Source organism: Arachis hypogaea, chromosome 15, assembly GCF_003086295.3.
Source record: "Arachis hypogaea cultivar Tifrunner chromosome 15, arahy.Tifrunner.gnm2.J5K5, whole genome shotgun sequence".
Taxonomy (NCBI): domain Eukaryota; kingdom Viridiplantae; phylum Streptophyta; class Magnoliopsida; order Fabales; family Fabaceae; genus Arachis; species Arachis hypogaea.
In genome coordinates, this window is record NC_092050.1 from 24836220 (window position 1) to 24857071 (window position 20852).

Sequence of the window (20852 nt, forward strand, 5' to 3'; positions counted from 1 at the left end):
TCAGAATGGACCATCCTGGATATATTCTATGATGGTCTGTCTGAGTTATCTAAGATGTCATTGGATACCTCTGCAGGTGGATCCATTCACCTAAAGAAAACGCCTGCAGAAGCTCAAGAACTCATTGACATGGTTGCAAATAACCAGTTCATGTACACTTCTGAAAGGAATCCTGTGAATAATGGGACGCCTATGAAGAAGGGAGTTTTTGAGATTGATACTCTGAATGCCATATTGGCTCAGAATAAAATATTGACTCAGCAAGTCAATATGATCTCTCAGAGTCTGAATGAAATGCAAGCTGCATCCAACAGTACTCAAGAGGCATCTTTTGAAGAAGAAGCTTATGATCCTGAGAACCCTGCAATAGCAGAGGTGAATTACTTAGGTGAACCTTATGGAAACACCTATAACTCATCATGGAGAAATCATCCAAATTTCTCATGGAAGGATCAAAAGCCTCAACAAGGCTTTAATAATGGTGGAAGAAACATGTTTAGCAATAGCAAACCTTTTCCATCATCCACTCAGCAACAGACAGAGAATTCTGAACAAAATACCTCTAATTTGGCAAACTTAGTCTCTGATCTGTCTAAGGCCACTGTAAGTTTCATGAATGAAACAAGGTCTTCCAATAGAAATTTGGAAGCACAAGTGGGCCAGCTGAGTAAGAGGATCACTGAAATCCCTCCTAGTACTCTCCCAAGCAATACAGAAGAGAACCCAAAAGGAGAGTGCAAGGCCATTGACATAAGCACCATGGCCGAACCTGTAAGGGAAGGAGAGGACGTAAATCCCAAGGAGGAAGACCTCCTGGGACGTCCAGTGATCAATATGGAGCTTCCCTCTGAGGAACCAAAGGACTCTGAGGCTCATCTAGAGACCATAGAGATTCCATTAAACCTCCTTATGCCCTTCATGAGCTCTGATGAGTATTCCTCTTTTGAAGAGAATGAGGATGTTACTGAAGAGCAAACAGCCAAGTTTCTTGGTGCAATCATGAAGCTGAATGCCAAATTATTTGGCATTGATACTTGGGAAGTTGAACCTCCCTTGTTCATCAATGAACTAAGTGTTCTGGATCAACTGACATTGCCTCAAAAGAGACAGGATCCTGGAAAATTCATAATACCTTGTACCATAGGCACCATGATCTTTAAGGCCCTGTGTGACCTTGGTTCAGGAATAAACCTCATGCCCCTCTCTGTAATAGAGAAACTAGGAATCTATGGGGTGCAAGCTGCTAAAATCTCATTAGAGATGGCAGACAATTCAAGAAAACAGGCATATGGACAAGTAGAGGACGTGTTAGTAAAGGTTGAAGGCCTTTACATCCCTGCTGATTTCATAGTCCTGGATACTGGAAAGGAAGAGGATGAATCCATCATCTTAGGAAGACCTTTCCTGGCCACAGCAAGAGCTGTGATTGATGTTGACAGAGGTGAACTAGTCCTTCAATGGAATGAGGACTCCCTTGTGTTTAAAACTCAAGGATCTCCCTCTGCAACCATGGAGAGGAAGCATGAAAAGCTTCTCTCAAAGCAGAGTCAACCCAAGCCCCCAAAGTCAAACTCTAAGTTTGGTGTTGGGAGGCCACAACCAAACTCTAAGTTTGGTGTTGAACTCCCATATCCAAACTCTAAGTTTGGTGTTGGAGAGTCTCAACAAAGCTCTGCACATCTGTGAGGCTCCATGAGAGCCCAATGTCAAGCTATTGACATTAAAGAAGCGCTTGTTGGGAGACAACCCAATTTTTATTTATCTAACTATATTTTTCTTAGTTATATGTCTTTATAGGTTCATGATCATGTGGAGTCACAAAATAAATATAAAAATTGAAAACGGAATCAAAAACAGCAGAAGAAAAATCACACCCTGGAGGAAGCTCCTGCCTGGCGTTCAACGCCAGAACAGAGCATGGTTCTGGCGCTGAACGCCCAAAATGGGCAGCATCCTGGCGCTGAACGCCCAGAACAAGCATGGTTCTGGCGTTCAACGCCAGAAATGGCAATAAATGGGCATTGAACGCCCAAAATGGGCACCAACCTGGCGCTGAACGCCCAGAGTTGTGTGCAAGGGCATTTTACATGCCTAATTTGGTGCAAGGGTGTAAATCCTTGAACACCTCAGGATCTGTGGACCCCACAGGATCATCTCAGGATCTGTGGACCCCACAGGATCCCCACCTACCTCCACTCACTTCTTCTCACCCCTCTTTCACACAATCCTATAAACACTCTTCCCCAAAACCCTTCACCAATCACCTCAATCTCTCTTCCCCATCACCTCTTCACCACTCACATCCATCCACTCTTCCCCATAAACCTACCTCATAAACCCCACCTACCTTCAAAATTCAAAACCAATTTCCCACCCAAATCCACCCATATGGCCGAAACCTTTCCCCCCTCCCTTCCCTATATAAAGCCCTCCATTCTTCATCAAATTCACACAACACACCCCTCTACACCCTTCTTGGCCGAAACACTTCCCACTCTCCCTCTCTTCCATTTCTTCTTCTTCTTCATCTATTCTTTCTTTTATTGCTCGAGGGCGAGTAATATTCTAAGTTTGGTGTGGTAAAAGCATAAGCTTTTTGTTTTTCCATTACCATTGATGGCACCTAAGACCAGAGAATCCTCTAGAAAGGGGAAAGGGAAGACAAAAGCTTCCACCTCCGAGCCATGGGAGATGGAAAGGTTCATCTCCAAAGCCCATCAAGACCACTTCTATGATGTTGTGGCCAAGAAGAAGGTGATCCCCGAGGTCCCTTTCAAACTCAAAAGAAATGAGTATCCGGAGATCCGACATGAAATTCAAAGAAGAGGTTGGGAAGTTCTAACAAATCCCATCCAACAAGTCGGCATCCTAATGGTTCAAGAGTTCTATGCCAATGCATGGATCACCAAGAACCATGATCAAAGTAAGAACCCGGATCCAAAGAACTATGTTACAATGGTTCGGGGGAAATACTTGGATTTTAGTCCGGAAAATGTGAGGTTGGCGTTCAACTTGCCAAACATGGAAGAGAACGCACGCCCCTACACAAGGAGAGTCAACTTTGATCAAAGGTTGGACCAAGTCCTTATGGACATATGTGTAGAAGGAGCTCAATGGAAGATTGACTCCAAAGGCAAGCCGGTTCAACTAAGAAGATTGGACCTCAAGCCTATAGCTAGAGGGTGGTTGGAGTTCATTCAATGCTCAATCATTCCCACTAGCAACCGGTCTGAAGTTACTATAGACCGGGCCATCATGATCCATAGCATCATGATTGGAGAAGAGGTGGAAGTTCATGAGATTATACCTCAAGAACTCTACAAGGTGGCTGACAAGTCCTCCACTATGGCAAGGTTAGCCTTTCCTCACCTCATTTGCCACCTATGCAATTCAGCTGGGATTGACATAGAGGAAGATATCCTCATTAAAGAGGACAAGCTCATCACTAAGAAAAATATGGAGCAAGGAAGAGAGCCCATTCATAGAGCTCAAGAGGCGTATGAAGCTCATCACCATGAGATCCCGGAGATGCCTCAAATGCACTTTCCTCCACAAAACTATTGGGAGCAAATCAACACCTCCCTAGGAGAATTGAGTTCCAATATGGGACAACTAAGGGTGGAACATCAAGAGCACTCCATCATGCTTCATGAAATAAGAGAAGATCAAAAAGTAATGAGGGAGGAGCAACAAAGACAAGGAAGAGACATAGAAGAGCTCAAGGACATCATTGGTTCCTCAAGAAGGAAACGCCACCATCACTAAGGTGGATTCATTCCTTGTTCTTATTTCTTCTGTTTTTTGTTTTCTATGTTATGTGCTTATCTATGTTTGTGTCTTCATTACATGATCATTAGTAGTTAGTAACTTTGTCTTAAAGTTATGAATGTCCTATGAATCCATCACCTCTCTTAAATGAAAAATGTTTTAATTCAAAAGAACAAGAAGTACATGAGTTTCGAATTTATCCTTGAACTTAGCTTAATTATATTGATGTGGTGACAATGCTTCTTGTTTTCTGAATGTATGCTTGAACAGTGCATATGTCTTTTGAAGTTGTTGTTTAAGAATGTTAAATATGTTGGCTCTTGAAAGAATGATGACTAGGAGACATGTTATTTGATAATCTGAAAAATCATAAAAATGATTCTTGAAGCAAGAAAAAGCAGCAAAGAACAAAGCTTGCATAAAAAAAAAAAGAAATAGGCGAAAAAAAATAGAAAGAAAAGAAAAAGCAAGCAGAAAAAGCCAAAAGCTCTTAAAACCAAGAGGCAAGAGCAAAAAGCCAATAACCCTTAAAACTAAAAGGCAAGGGCAAATAAAAAGGATCCCAAGGCTTTGAGCATCAGTGGATAGGAGGGCCTAAAGGAATAAAATCCTGGTCTAAGCGGCTAAACCAAGCTGTCCCTAACCATGTGCTTGTGGCGTGTAGGTGTCAAGTGAAAACTTGAGACTGAACGGTTAAAGTCAAGGTCCAAAGCAAAAAAAAAGAGTGTGCTTAAGAACCCTGGACACCTCTAATTGGGGACTTTAGCAAAGCTGAGTCACAATCTGAAAAGGTTCACCCAATTATGTGTCTGTGGCATTTATGTATCCGGTGGTAATACTGGAAAACAAAGTGCTTAGGGCCACGGCCAAGACTCATAAAATAGCTGTGTTCAAGAATCATCATACTGAACTAGGAGAATCAATAACACTATCTGAACTCTGAGTTCCTATAGATGCCAATCATTCTGAACCTCAATGGATAAAGTGAGATGCCAAAACTATTCAAGAGGCAAAAAGCTATAAGTCCCGCTCATTTGATTGAAGTTATGTTTCATTGATAGTTTGGAATTTATAGTATATTCTCTTCTTTTTATCCTATTTGATTTTCAGTTGCTTAGGGACAAGCAACAATTTAAGTTTGGTGTTGTGATGAGCGGATAATTTATACGCTTTTTGACATTGTTTTTAGTATGTTTTTAGTAGGATCTAGTTACTTTTAGGGATGTTTTCATTAGTTTTTATGTTAAATTCACATTTCTGGACTTTACTATGAGTTTGTGTGTTTTTCTGTGATTTCAGGTATTTTCTGACTGAAATTGAGGGACTTGAGCAAAAATCAGATTCAGAGGTTGAAGAAGGACTGCTGATGCTGTTGGATTCTGACCTCCCTGCACTCAAAGTGGATTTTATGGAGCTACAGAACTCGAAATGGCGCGCTTCAGCAATGTATAATAGTCCATACTTTGGCCAAGTTTAGACGATGCAAACTGGCGTTCAACGCCAGCTTTCTGCCCAAATATGGCGTCCAGCGCCAGAAAAGGAGCCAAAACCAGAGTTGAACGCCCAAACTGGCACAAAAGCTGGCGTTCAACTCCAAGGAGGACCTCTACACGTGCAACACTCAAAGCTCAGCCCAAGCACACACCAAGTGGGCCCCGGAAGTGGATTTATGCATCAATTACTTACTTTTGTAAACCCTAGAAGCTAGTTTATTATAAATAGGACATTTCACTATTGTATTTGACATCCTGAGTTTTATCTTCGGATCAGAGTAGTCTTGGTTACTCCGGTTCCCCTCTGGGGCCGAGACCAATGAACTCCATTATCACTTATGTATTTTCAACGGTAGAGTTTCTACACTCCATAGATTAAGGTGTGGAGCTCTGCTGTTCCTCAAAGATTAATGCAAAGTACTACTGTTTTCTATTCAATTCATCTTATTTCGCTTCTAAGATATTCATTCGCACTTCAACCTGAATGTGATGAACGTGACAATCATCATCATTCCCTATGAACGCGTGCCTGACAACCACTTCCGTTCTACCTCCGACTGAATGAGTATCTCTTAGATCTCTTAATCAGAATCTTCGTGGTGTAAGCTAGAATGATGGCGGCATTCAAGAGAATCCGGAAGGTCTAAACCTTGTCTGTGGTATTCCGAGTAGGATTCAATGATTGAATGACTGTGACGAGCTCCAAACTCGCGATTGCTAGGCGTAGTGACAGACGCAAAAGGATAGTAAATCCTATTCCAGCATGATCGAGAACCGACAGATGAATAGCCGTGCCGTGACAGGGTGCGTTGACCATTTTCACTGAGAGGATAAGATGAAGCCATTGACAAGGGTGATGCCTCCAGACGATTAGCCGTGCCGTGACAGGACATTTGGATCATTTTCCCGAGAGAAGACCGAAAGTAGCCATTGACAATGGTGATGTATCACATAAAGCCAGCCATGGAAAGGAGTAAGACTGATTGGATGAAGATAGCAGGAAAGCAGAGGTTCAGAGGAACGAAAAGCATCTCAATTCGCTTATCTGAAATTCCTACCAATGATTTACATAAGTACCTCTATCCCTATTCTATTATTTATTTTGGAAAACCCATTACTGTTTTATATCCGCCTGACTGAGATTTACAAGGTGACCATAGCTTGCTTCATACCAACAATCTCCGTGGGATTCAACCCTTACTCACGTAAGGTATTACTTGGACGACCCAGTGCACTTGCTGGTTAGTTGTGCGAAGTTGTGAACCATGGTATTGGCATCATGTTTTTGGCGCCATTACCAGGGAAAGAAAGAGCGATGAATTTTACATAATCAAAGTGTAATCACAATTTCTGCGTACCAATGAGTATGGGAATCATATAAAAGTGGGAATTATGGGTAGCTAGGCGTGAATTTAAAAGTATATAGAGTATATGTATATTAGGTGAGAGCTTAGGCTAATTAAGGATTCATATTATAGCTCACTTGGCCATACATATATCCTCACCCTTACCTTAGCCCCATTACAACCTTGAAAAGACCTCATAATGTTTGCATCAGTATGCTAAATATTTATTGATTGGTTAGATGAAGAACAAGGTTTAGAAGGCATGATTAGAGAAGAATAGAGTGATTAACCCTAGACACTTGAGAGATTAGAGTGATATACATTACCAGTAAGGGTTCAATGCTTGATTCTGTGTTCCCTGCTTTTATGAGCTATCTTCTTACAAGTTTACTTGTCTTTTATTGTATAATTTGAATTAGTGAAATCTGATTCATGTTTGTCTTGGAGAACTTATTTATTTTTAACCAAGTAGGTAGAATCATTTTGCATGTAGTTGCATTCATATAGATAGGTTGCATTTCATACATTCTACTACTCCTCTTCACCTTTATAGCTTCTCTTGAGCTTAGCATGAGGACATGCTAATGTTTAAGTGTGGGGAGGTTGATAAACTACTATTTTATGGTTTATCTTGTGCTTAATTGAGTGGATTTTATCAACTCTTTACCCACTTATTCATACTATTTGCATGGTTTTACATTTGCCTTCCTAATTATGTGTTTTGATTGAAAACATGCTTCTTTGGCCTTAAGTTCCCTATGTTTAAATTCTCTCTTATTATCATTAGATGCCTTGATATGTGTGTTAAGTGATTTCAGAGATTACAGGGCAGGAATGGCTCAGAGGATGGAAAGGAAGCATGCAAAAGTGGAAGGAATACAAGAAGTTGGAGAAATTGCTAAGCTGTCCAACCTGACCTCTTCGCACTCAAACGACTATAAATTTAGCTACAGAAGTCCAAACGACGCGGTTTCAGTTGCGTTGGAAAGCTAACGTCTGGGGATTCGATTTGATATATAATATGCCATAGTTTATCTGACGCTAGACGACGCGAACACGTGCTCCATGCGGCCGCGTCGCAGTGACGAAAAATCAGCGTGTTTGAATTCGCAACCAGCAAATTCTGGGCTGTTTCTGACCCAGTTCTCGGCCCAGAAAACACATATTAGAGGCTATAAAGTAGGGAAATGCATCCATTCATAAAAGACAGGCTTTCATATTCACAATTTTAGGATTAGATGTAGTTTTAGAGAGAGAGGTTCCCTCCTCTCTCTTAGGATTTAGTTTTAGGATTTAGGATTATTTCTTCTTCATCACAGGTTCAATATTCCTTTTTATTTATTTTTTCAATTTAATTTATGAATTCTTCTATGTTACAGATTATTCTTTTGATTAATGTTATTTGAGGTATTTCAGTTTATTATTGCTCTCTTTTATTTATATTACTGTTGCTTCCAATCTGAAGACATTTTTATTCCAGTAGATTTACTTTTCCCTTTTGGTCTTGGTTAAGAAATCAGTAACTCAGGAGTTATCAAACTCAACATGATTGATAATCGTTATCTTTGCTAATTGAATTGAACTTCAATAATCCTAATCTTTCCTTAGGGATTAACTAGGATTTGAGGATCTAACTAATTAGCCACTTGACCTTCCCTTGCTCTAGCAAAGGTTAACTAAGTGGAATTAAGGTTCAATTTTCATCATCATTGATAAGGATAACTAGGATAGGACTTTCAATTTCTCACACCTTGCCAAAAATATGTTTTTACAGTTATTTATTTATTTTACAGTCTTTTACCTATTTTAATTGCAATTTAAATTACTTGTTCCTTATCTTCACAACCCCGATTTACAATCTTCATAACCAATAATAAGAACATACTTCCCTCTAATTCCTTGAGAAGACGACCCGAGGTTTAAATACTCAGTTATCAATTTTAAAGGGGTTTGTTACTTGTGACAACCAAAACATTTGTAAGAAAGGTTGATTGCTTGGTTTAGTAACTATACTTACAATGAGAGTTTACTATAACTTCTAAACCATCAATCTTCAGTTCTTCATGCAGCTCTTGCATTATTCTCGCGCTGTCGCTGCCTGTTCTTCCAAAGGGACGAAGGGATCTTGTGCGTTCGTAGGAGGAAGCCAAGGAAGCTACCATACTGGTTCGGTGGACCATTTCCTTCCCATGTGGTTTGCCTCCATCCTCTCCTTCCATAGGACCCAACAGGAAGTCCATTTAGGCCAGAATCAGAGTCCCATAGACAGCGTCAATGTTCGGTTAGTCGGGTACCGAACGGGTTGGGAAACGAAGCGAGTGAAGAAGACGGGGAATCTGGATCTGGGTTGTTGGTGTGAATGGACCTCCCGAGTTCGTGACGAGGGGTGGAGAGTTGGAACCTTGCTACCTCCCGAGTTTTTGTGGTGTAAAGGAGGAGCCACCTGCAAAAAGGACTCCGACGCTCAAGTCAGAATCCGTACAGATGGCAGTGAAAGTGAGGGAATCATGACGTACCTTGGGGAAGGGTAGGGCCCTCCCTTTATATACTCTATATCTAGGACGGGTCCCACAGGAGCAGACCCGCCTTCCAGAAAGCTTCTTTTCCCCCAGCTGTCATGTGTGTTGCTAGAGAGGAGAAGGTATCGGGTATTCTTCTTGGTTCGGGTTTGATATGTCCGTCGGGTCGGCTGCCCGAGTCGGGCCATGTTGCCAGTTGGATTGGGTCGGAACAAATAGATTGTCTGAAAACTTATAAGCAATACCATATTCAAATAATTCTTTCTTAAGCTTACTTGCATTTTTGAAAAATTTATCCTTCTTCTTTTGTAAGGTCATTATACTTAGTAAAGCCACTTAATGGAGGTCTGAGGTGTAGAGACAAGTTGAGTTGTATATGAAATTGGTGTTAAAGAATTTTGACTATCAATATTAAAAATGACGTTAAATCCTTCAGTTGAATTACTTATAGTACGACTAACCAAAAAAAAATTTAAATTACTTTTATAACAATTCAATAATTATTAATATAAGAAAAAATTATAAAAAAGAACAGTTAGAATACATATCTGTTCATACCCTGACCCTACACTAAAGCCCAGGTCTAAATAAAAGGCCCAATCCAAAGATTAGCCTTCACTCGACACCGACCTTCTCACAAGAAGTCGCATCCTACACAGACTTGCTCTAAGGAAGTCGGATCGAAGATTAGCTGGCAGATAACCCTTATTTCCGTAAGTAACTGCCTCTAAAATCTCTCAACCCACTTCCAAGAGCCATATCTCAACTTCCTAGGATAAAGGGACGGTTATCCACCTAAAAAAGTGGAACTACTCCAACGGTGGTTATTGGTTCACCACTATAAATATACTGACACCCCTCACGTATCTTTATGTTCCAATACTCTTTGCTAACTTAGGCATCGGAGTGTCTTTGCAGGTACCACCCCCCATTCTTTCACATACACAAGTCAGACGACAGCTCCCAGACGCGAGCCTAGTCGGAGATTACCTCCATCAAACGCGTGTGCCAGTTTCACAAGCCCAACCCACTAACTTCAAGTTACCCACATAACATTGGTGCCGTTGCTGAGGACCTGGGGATCAACTAATGATGGCGGACGAATTCAACGAGGATGGAAATACATCGTCCGATTCTGAGCAAGAAAATCAGGGCGCTGGTAACAACGACAGAGCGATAGTCACCCACCAAGGGGCGACCAACCAATATAAAGAAGGCACTTCGGGAGTAAAGGACCAAAAGAGAAATTCCTCTAAGGGGCGCGAATCAGGAAAGGAAGGGCAGCCCCATGCAGCTGACTTCATGGGACTGTTCCATGGCCACCAAGGGCGCCTGGAGCAGTTGGAGCAAGAGCTGGAACGACAACAACAAGCAGAGAGAAATCTGAGGAACAAGATTGAGCGATGAAAGGAGCTTGAGGAAAAGCTCCCAAGGTTAGAATCCGCTCTCAAAGGTCGAAGATCTCGCAGTGACTGAGAAGACTCTCCCTTGGGAGGAGAAGATCCATTCAGTGAGGACATAATGAGGGCAAAAGTGTCCAGAAACTTTAAAAGCCCTGATATGGACCTCTATGATGGAACTACAGATCCAAAGCATCATTTAAGCAATTTTAAAAGTCAGATGTACTTAGCCGATGCTTCTGATGCTACTCGCTGCAAGGCTTTTCCAACAACTCTAACTAAAGCAACGATGAAGTGGTTTGATAATCTCCCCCCAAGGTCGGTCAACAGTTTTGAAGACCTCTCACAGAAGTTCCTCATGCGATTCTCAATCCAAAAGGATAAGGTAAAGCACGAACCAAGCCTCTTGGGAGTAAAACAAGAGGTCGGAGAACCCTTAAGGGACTACATGGAAATGTTCAACAAAGTGTGCTTGGAGATCCAAGATCTGCCCATGGAGGCAGTAATTATGGGCCTAGTAAATGGACTCTGAGAAGGCCCTTTCTCCTAGTCCATCTCAAAAAGGCACCCCACCTCCCTGAGTGATGTACAGGAAAGAGCGGAGAAGTACATCTACATGGAGGAAAATGCTAGACTTCGAGAGCCAAGTTGGCGATCGGGACACTCTCACTCATCAAAAGAGAGAGAAAAAGAGCCCAAGAAGAAAGAGAAAGTCGGCCCAGAAAGGCCTAGGAGATATCAAAAATACAAAAGGAGGGAGTCGTGGTGACTACTGTGAGTACCATAAGTTATATGGCCACTCAACAAATGATTGTTATGACCTTAAAAATGTGATAGAAAAGCTAGCCAGAGAAGGTTGGCTGGATAGATATCTCATGGAAAGGTCGGACCATCATGGTAAGAGAAAGCGAGATGACGAGGACCGAAGAGACCCACCACCATAAACCCTGGAAAGACATATACACATGATCTCGGGAGGATTTGGCGGAGGTGGTCTCACCAAGTCATCTCACAAGAGACACTTGAAGGAAGTCTACCAGGTCGGGGGCGGAGTTCCTGACCTACCCACTATTTCTTTCACCAAAGAAGATGGGAAATGTATCATTCCTGGACATGATGATCCAGTTGTGATAACTATGATTCTTGCCAATGCCTATCTTCACAGAACTCTGGTAGATCAGGAAAGCTCAGCCAACATCTTGTTCAAACCAGCATTTGATATGCTGGGGCTGGATGAAAAAGAGTTAAGGGCCTACCCTGACACCCTATATGGGCTGGCGGATATGCCAATAAAACCACTAGGATTCATACCCCTTCACACAACTTTTGGAAAAAAGGGCGAAATCCAAAACTCTGAGTATCGACTTCATAGTCGTCGATGTGGGTTCAGCCTACAACCCCTAATTGGCAGAACCACCCTAAATCAGCTCAGAGCAATGGTTTTCACCCCCTACCTTTGCATGAAATTCCCAACCTCAGAGGGAATTGCAACCATTAAGGGAGACCAGAAGCTAGAGAGAAAGTGCTACAACAAAAGCCTGAACCTGAGAGAAAAGGGTAAGGAGGTGCACACCATTGAGTTTGGAGGAGTCAGAGCTAAAGAAGAGTTGCGACCACAACCCGGAGGAAAAACTGAGGTACAGGTTGGAGAGGAGGAAGGAAGAAATACTAACATAGGAGCCAACCTGAAAGAAGATTTGAAGCAGAAGCTTGTAGGGCTCCTACAAGAAAATTTTGACCTCTTCAGCTGGAAAGCCTCTGACATGCCAGGGATAGATCCTGAACTCATGTCACATAAACTGTCAGTATATCCTGGATCGCGACCTGTTCAGCAAAGAAGACGGAAGCTCGGACCTGAAGGAGCTCAAGTGGTGGAGGAGCAAGTACAAGCCTTCCTAGAAGCCGGCTTTATCAGAGAGGTCAAATATCTGGCACGGCTTGCGAATGTGGTACTGGTCAAAAAGCAAAACGGCGAGTGGAGGATGTGCGTCGATTACACTGACCTGAACAAGGCGTGTCCTAAAGACCCATATCCACTTCCTAACATTGATACCTGTTCCGAGGGTTATCTGAAACTGTAGGTCGATCTTGGATGAGATCTTCTGTACCGGTCGGAGATGACGTGTCAACTCTATATTCCACAGGGCATCACCAAGACCTTAAAGGCTCATATTTTCTGGTAACTTCTTCTTCTAACAACCCACATATTATTTTCTACTTCTTCACTTTATTATTTTCTTTTGCTTTGGTTCCTCCTTCAATTAAAAAGATCCAAACATCGTCACCGTTCACAGTGAGGATCATAATAAGGGCGGAACCTACAATGTTGATGCATGTTTTTCCTCTACTACAATGCAATCTCAAAAAAATAGAACTCTTTCAAAGCAAAACAAGGTGTTTTAGCAACTTGGAATTTCAAAGAAGTAATGGTGTTTTTTATTCAGTTTATTTAGCCAAAAAACCAAACCAAAATAAATAAATAAATACTAAAAATAATCAATTTTCTTTCTTATATTTGATTAAATTAAAAAAATCCACTTTCAAACTTTTTTAATTATATAGCAATTTTTTAGTTGTAAAATCACTTTTTGCAGAACCTAAAACAACATTAAATTAAACAAAAATTCTTTCTGCAGAATCCAATCACAAACCCTACATTGCAAATAACATAGTTGAAACAAATTGAAAGAAAAAAATTAATCAATAGAGCAAAAAGGGTATGCAGACACCTTGCATGAACTAAAATTCCCAAATTCAATTTCCGTCACACCCCAAAATTAAAAATCACTCATTTCATTACACAAAAGTAAAAGGGTATGTAATTTTCGTTGATTTACAAGAGTGAGAAAGAAGATACTTACAAGGTGCTAATTATAAGTGCTGGGCATAAACTTTGCAAAATGAAGGAATTGAAAATGGTTCCAATAAATATCTTCAACCTAGGATTTGTTGTGATGGAAAATCTTTGATCCTTTCATGATTTGTCAGCTCAAAGAAGAGGAAAGTTTGAGTTTTGATTGAAGAAATGAAGAGAGGTTAATAGGAATTGTTCACAGTTGACAGAGCTGAGAAATAGAGCTTAGAAACGACGTCGTTTTGGTATAGTAGGACTAATCTGTCCTGTTTTGAAAAACTACGCGTTTTGGTGTGAGAGGACTAATATGTCCTGTTTTGAAAAGTTACATGCCACGTGTGTCCCCGTAACGGTCAGGTCAGCGCCACGGAGCCATGTCAGCGTTTTCCATTGAGTCAAACGGAATCACTTCAACGGAAGAGTCAATTTGTCTGTGTTTTAGATGGGTCAGGGACATGAATATATTTTTTAATCCTTGGGGACGAAAATGTCTGCAAAAATAAAGATTAGGAACCTATTTGTCATTAGCTCTCTTTTATTTTTTTTCACCAATTTTTTCATTCTCTTCCTTCCATTCAAAATAAAAGAGCTCTTTCAAATTTTATTTTACTGAACTTGAGTTCTATTTTTTTTTATATTTAGATTTTTTTTAAAATTTAAAGCTCTTTTCATTTTCTGTCTTTAATGTGTTTCAAGTTTTTTTTCGTATTTTTCTAAAATAATTTTTGTGTTGGTATATTTTTGAATTTAATAAAAATATGATAATTTTTTTTTTGTTTTTGTATTTTTTATGTTAGTGTATTTTTTGGTGTTTCTTCTTTGATTCAAAGCTCCTACAAATGATAAAAAAAAAATTATCATAAATAGAATGAATTCGACCATAATTGACAAGAGGCATAAAAATTTATTTGTATTGTATTCAATATAAAAGCTTATTTGTATTCTTCTTATTTAAGATAATCTTTTTTTTTTTCAATCGTACTCTCATTTTTAAAACTAAATCCAACTGTTATCTTATTTTATATGCTTTATTTATTTTGTACTTTTATCTGATATTATTTTTTAGTATTACTATAATTTATTTTTATTTAAAAATATTAATTTTAAATATTTCTATTTTAAAATATCTCTTTTACATTCTCTTTTCAAATGCCATAAATAAAAAAATATTTGTTATAGAAATAATTTGTTTAATTAGTAATTAATTAATAACAAAGTATCAATAAATAAAAATTAAAAGAATAAAAATTACTGGTAATAAACTTGGTATTTTTATTTTAAAACTTTTTTTAATTTTAACAATTTATTGATTATTTTTAACGATTTATTTTTTATAAAAAAAATATTTAGATAAAAAATTTTAATATTATATTTGTAAGTTTCTAAACTTTTAGTATACTTGTAAGTATTCTTATTGTTATTGGATTTATTTTATTATATTCTAATACATTAGAAATACATTTTAAAAATAGGCTAACCAAATAAATTTTCATTATTTTCATCGTTTGAAAATAATTTTTTTTTCACGAATCAATCGTATTTTCAAAAATATAAAAATTAAAGATAAAAATTATTTTTAAAAAATAAAAATAAAAAACGAAAATAAAAAATATCTTCAAATCAATCAGTTTTTTAATTATCATTTTATTTTTTTAAATTACTTACAGTTCCATTTTATATATTTGATATCCATATTTTTCTTACTATTAGAAAATGGTATTTCAATTAGAATATTCTATTGCCACATCAATTATTTTAATAATATGCGTAATATAATAGATTTTTGCATTTTTATCATCTTTCCTCACCCATTTGTTTATTACTAGCGTCATTTCTTAATTAAAAATAAATTTAGTATTATTATTGAACTATTTTGTAAAAATTATCTTGTTATTTATTTAAATTTATTTAAAAAATAATATTTTATTCTTATATATTTTATGTTATAAATAAAAAGATCGATTCACAACAAATACTTGCATAATTTAATAAAAAAATTACTATAAAGGACCACTAATGATTCAGCAACATTAGTAGTTATGAGATTTTATCGACGGTGAAGAAAATGTGACTTTACTCATTTGTTAATATTTTCTTTAGTTTTTATCTAATTTGCAAGTTCTTATAAAAATATACGAAGTTGTTCCATAATTTTTGTAAATTCTATGCCTAAACGAGTATAACAAATTGCATTTAGTAATTTTTTTTTGTATCTTCTTTCACTTCACCGCATGTTTTCTCTTCTATCATTTTTTAAACTCTATACAAAAATTTTTTTTCACATGTTGATAATAATGTGCAATAATTATGCATATCTATTCTTATTATATACTTACTTCGCAGCGGTAATAATTGATGGATGCCAATCAAATACTGATGTAATTTAAATTGACCTGGTTAGTTGTTTTAAATTAGATAGGAACCAAAACCAATTATCATTATTTTAAGCCTACTAATTGCATATGCACTCGAAGATAAATCCTTATTTGCATCTCATGAGGAGGCAGCTAAAAAAAATCTCTTTATATGGATCACTTAAATGACACCCATCAATAAATAATAAAAAAAATCCAGAATACCAATTATAGTTGTAGTTAGCCAACTTCCCTCTAATCTTAGTTTTAAAATTTAAAAAATTTAGTTTTGCGCTCTATTTTATATTTACTCCGTACATCCCTAAACCATAAATCACTTATTATACACGCTTTTATTCTCTCTCTCTCTTCCGTTCTCATCCATTGCGTCTTTGACATCTGCCTCCTCCCGCCCATCGTATTGCCGTCATGTCTCCGATGCACCATCTTGTTGCACGAATCAATTCTTGGCCCTCCGTCGTGTGCAACCGTCTCTTTCTGCACGTCCTCCCTCGTAGCCGTTCTGCGTCGCCGGCATCCTTGCATGGTCGTTCTCTCCATTGTAATGTCGTGGGTGCACTGTTGACTTTGGTGTCATTCTTGCCATCGTGCCGCTGCTGCAACGTTCGGAGTTCTTTCGGACCTCACCCGTGAAGTAGTCTACGTGAGCATCACTGCACGTTTCAGCTCCCTCTTGCATCCTTTCTCCCATCAATACACGATTCGCAGCCACCGTCTTCTCTCCTGCATATAGTCTTCTTTTTCTTGGTTTTGGATGATTCTTTTTACTAGTTTTGAATATTTCTTTTTCCTAAGTTTCGGATGTTTCTTTTTTTTTGAATTTTGGATATTTTTGTAATAATTTTAGATGTTTCTTTTCTTAGTTTTTGAATGTTCTTTTTCTAATATTTTGTTGCATGTTTCGTTTTGTTAGGTTTTAGAATTTTACAAAGATATTGGATATCTCATTTTTGTTATGTTTTTTTTATGTTTTTTTATTATGTTTTGGATATTTTTTTATTAGAAATTTTTAAAATAATTTTATAATTTTTAAAAAAGAATTTTAAAATTATTTTACAATGATTTTGGATGTTTTATTATTATTTGGTGTTAAATATTTTTTTTAGATTTTGGATGTTTCTCATGATAATTTGAATTTACATTCCCTCCAGAAAAATATTCAAAAAAAAAGTTAGTTGGCCGCACATGTAAGGCCTCACATCGGTTGGGGAGGGAAACGAAGCATGCCTTATAATGGTGTGGATACCTCTCCCTAGCATGACGCATTTTGACGAGTGAGTGTGGAGGGTTTCGGCTAGCATCCCTATCGTCAAAGGCAAAACTGTGAGGCCTTGTGTGCCAAAACGGACAATATCGTGCTAGCGGGTGGTCTGGGCTATTAAAGATGGTATCAGAGTCGGAGCCCGAATCGATGTGCCAGCGAGGGCGCTGGGCTCCCTTAGGGGGTGGATTGTAAGGTCCCACATCGGTTGGGAGGGGAACGAAGCATGCCTTATAAGGGTGTGGATACCTCTCCCTAGCATGACGCGTTTTGACGAGTGAGTGTGGGGGGCTTCGGCTAGCATCCCTATCGTCAAAGGCAAAACCGTAAGGCCTTGTGTGCCAAAGCGGACAATATCGTGCTAGCAGGTGGTCTGGGCTGTTACAGATGGTATTAGAGCCGGAGCCCGAATCGATGTGCTAGCAAGGGTGATGGGCTCCCTTAGGGAGGTGGATTGTAAGGTCCCACATCGGTTGGGGAGGGGAACGAAGCATGCCTTATAAGGGTGTGGATACCTCTCCCTAGCATGACGCGTTTTGAGAGTGAGTGTAGGGGGTTTCGGCTGGCATCCCTATCGTCAAAGGCAAAACCGTGAGGCCTTGTGTACCAAAGCAGACAATATCGTGCTAGCGGGTGGTTTGGGCTGTTACAGCACAACTGCACCCCTAGATAGTTATCAAATAGGATTAATAAACAATATAGGCTTTGCTTCACGAAGAAAACCAATCACACAATACCCATATGCAATAAAAAAAACTTTTCAAATTGATAACCAAGAGAGCATATCCATTTTGCAACTGTTTATGGAACAATTTCCACTAAACAATTACCTATCCAAAGAATTAGCATATAAGAATCTTTAGGTTCGTCATTAATTTTAGCTAATGCTTTTTTACTTTGTATTCCAAGCCCAATGATGATATGTTAGTGAAAACCTACAGTCTTTAAAAATATCATTTCGTATGTCATTAGGCAACTTGCTAGAGGTTAATTTTAATTTGTTGATAATAATTAAAGACACCAAGTTAGATATGAAAGAGTGAGTATTCTCTAATACATCTTGAGTTGAGTACTTGTGATTTTTGATAAAATGTCTTACTATTACAAGAAATAATAGTTTTTCCAATAGCATAAGCCGACAATTTTCATAGGCAATCTTCAATCTTGTGAACATAAATAATTTCATCCGAGTTGTTCTTCAATAGTGTTCGGTTAGCCGGGTGCCGAACGGGTTGGGAAACGAAGAGAGTGGAGAAGACGGGGAATATGGATCTGAGTTGTTGGTGTGAATGGACCTCCCGAGTTCGTGACGAGGGGTGGAGAGTTGGACCCTTGCGACCTCCCGAGTTGTTGTGGTGCAAAGGGGGAGCCACCTGCAAAAAGAACTGCGATGCTCAAGTCAGAATCCGTACAGATGGCAGTGAAAGTGAGGGAATCGTGACGTACCTTGGGGAAGGGGTAGGGCCCTACCCTTGTATACTCTTTACCTAGGGCGGGTCCCACAGGAGCAGACCCGCCTTCCAGGAAGCTTTCTTTCCCCCAACTTTCATGTGTCTTGCTGGAGGGGAGAAGCTATCGGGTCTTCTTCCCGGTTCGGGTTTGATATGTCCATCAAGTCGGCCGCCCAGGCCGGGGCATGTTGCCAGCTTGGTGGGGCCGGAACAGTGCCCCCAACGCGCAAACTATGGTTGTGAGCACCGTTGTTAGCGCGTTCTGGTCTCCTCCAGTCGTATCGTCGTTGAGTCGGCCGCTCGTTATTGGGGCGTGCCTCGTACTCAGTGCTGGGCATTTAATGCTCTTAATTGCTTATTTGAGATCTGAGTGAAATGTCCATTTTGCCCCTGTCTTTCGCGCTTCTAGAAGTCAGTTACTATTCTGTTTTCATTGCCTTTGCGTTTCAATTTCCCACTCCCAATATTGTTGTCACACATTCTTTCTTTCTTTTCCACATTCTCTGAAGTTCCTCATTCCTAATTGCCCCTGATTCGTCCAAATTTCTTCGATACTCCCCAGTTTCTTTTGATCATCATCGTCATTCTGGTAAGTTTTTCTTTCTTTCCTGCTTCTTAGCTTTGTTGCGTGCTTATGTTACTTGCATGCTTTCCCCTGTTCATGCCTGTTTGGATTAAGTGTTGGATTTGCATGTTTGAGTTGTAACAACGTTTGGTAGATGCCAGGGGGTTGCCATTTAGGTTCCTAATTTTTTGTCTTTGTTTAGCTATAGGTTTAGCCTTGGTTTAGCTGTAGATAGGCTTACTGTAGCATTTAGCGTTAGTTCTTGCTTTCCCGACCTACCGACCTTGTAGTCTGACCTTGAGTGGTGCCCCTACTGTAGGTATGGCGCAACTTCCTCTTCCGCGCCCCTGTGTTGACAGATACGCCTGGGTCACCTCAGACGTGAAGGATACACCCTCACAAATAACCCTAGAAGAGCTAACGGAGTTTCGTCTTCGCGACCAATTGTGCGGGGGAGGTCTCGAGGGAGAACAATACGATGTGTTCGCTCCCGCGGACTATGAACGAATTTTCCAACTTAACTTGAACACCCCTCGAGTCGCCGACTGAATTTGGATGTACAAAGCCATGTTTACCGTCCTGGGGGTTCGCATCCCCTTCTCTCCCTTTCAGATGGCCCTTCTAAATCGGTACGACGTGGCTCCATCGTAGCTGCACCCAAATAGCTGGGCCGCCATTCGATGTTTTGAAATGGTTTGTGAATACCTCGAGCTGCCGACCTCCATCGAAGTGTTTTTGTGGCTCTTTGTCTTGACAAACCCTTCCAAGAAGGGTAGGCATAAAAAAGGGTTCATGTCCTTCCGGTCTGTTCAGGGGAGACGAATCTTCAGGGTATTCGAAGATTCATTCCATAGCTTCAAGGATAAATTCTTTAAGGTCTGACCTGCCGAGGGCCATCACCCTTTTTGGTTAACTTTAGAGGGGGAAAGACGGATTCCGACATACTGGAGCTTCGGGGCCGAGTCCAACGCTTTTACCAAAGTAACATATAAGGGCCTGACTCAAAGAGGTAAGAATATAGCCGACATGCTGTTGGCCATATTTAATAAAAATAACATCAACCCTCATCTTTTAATGGGTGATCGGGAGATGGGTAGGAGTTATGTGGGTAAGTGGTCGGTTGGTTCTAGTGTAACCCACTCCCCACCCCCTTTTTTTTACCGAGGTAACGGGTTGTTGTGTGCATTGCAAAGGACATGGCCGTCGAGCGTACTGGAATTGAAGATTTGATGGCCCAATTTCTCCCTGGGCATAGCGACGATAGCTCTGCGACGCATACTACCGAGCACCCTTCCTCTCTTACTCCCGAAGTGCAGTCGGCTCCGCCTCCCCCTCCGAGACCTACCGGTCCCATCGTAAAGGATGTTCCCGGTAGTAACGGTTTAGTTCCCCCTAAGGCAGAGTCGGCCAGGGGGTCCCGACGTGGAATTAGTCGAGAACCCTCGCAAGCAAAAGCCATCCTCCAGTCCTGAGGGGTCGCTCACTGTTATGGAGAAAAACTTCGATGCTGGGGGTTTTATTGATTTACAACTCATGCTCGGTACTGAAGAATTTTTCCATGGTGGGGACCTCGGTGCCCAGGCTCGATGGATCTACCGGTGTATGCTGAGGGCTGCGACTATTACCAGGAGAGCTGAGCCGATCTGGACTTAAGCCGGGGTGTTAGACGGGAAGTATTGTCAATACTTTCGGGATGTTGAAAGGATGAAGTCTGAGGTCGGGGTCTTAAAAGGAGAAGTTAGCCGACTCGGAGGGGAAACTGAAGACTTCTGATGAAGTGGTTGCCCGTCTTACCGAGAGAGAGATGACCTTGGATTCTG

The 20852-nt window shown here is 40.0% G+C and overlaps 1 protein-coding gene across 1 annotated transcript; it reads left to right on the forward strand.

Moving 5' to 3' along the window:
• Positions 1-10686: 10686 nt before the first annotated feature.
• On the forward strand, positions 10687-11058 carry LOC140179167 (uncharacterized). Its single transcript, XM_072217822.1, has one exon. It carries the CDS (start codon positions 10687-10689, stop codon positions 11056-11058), a length of 372 nt encoding a protein of 123 aa, XP_072073923.1.
• Positions 11059-20852: the final 9794 nt, after the last annotated feature.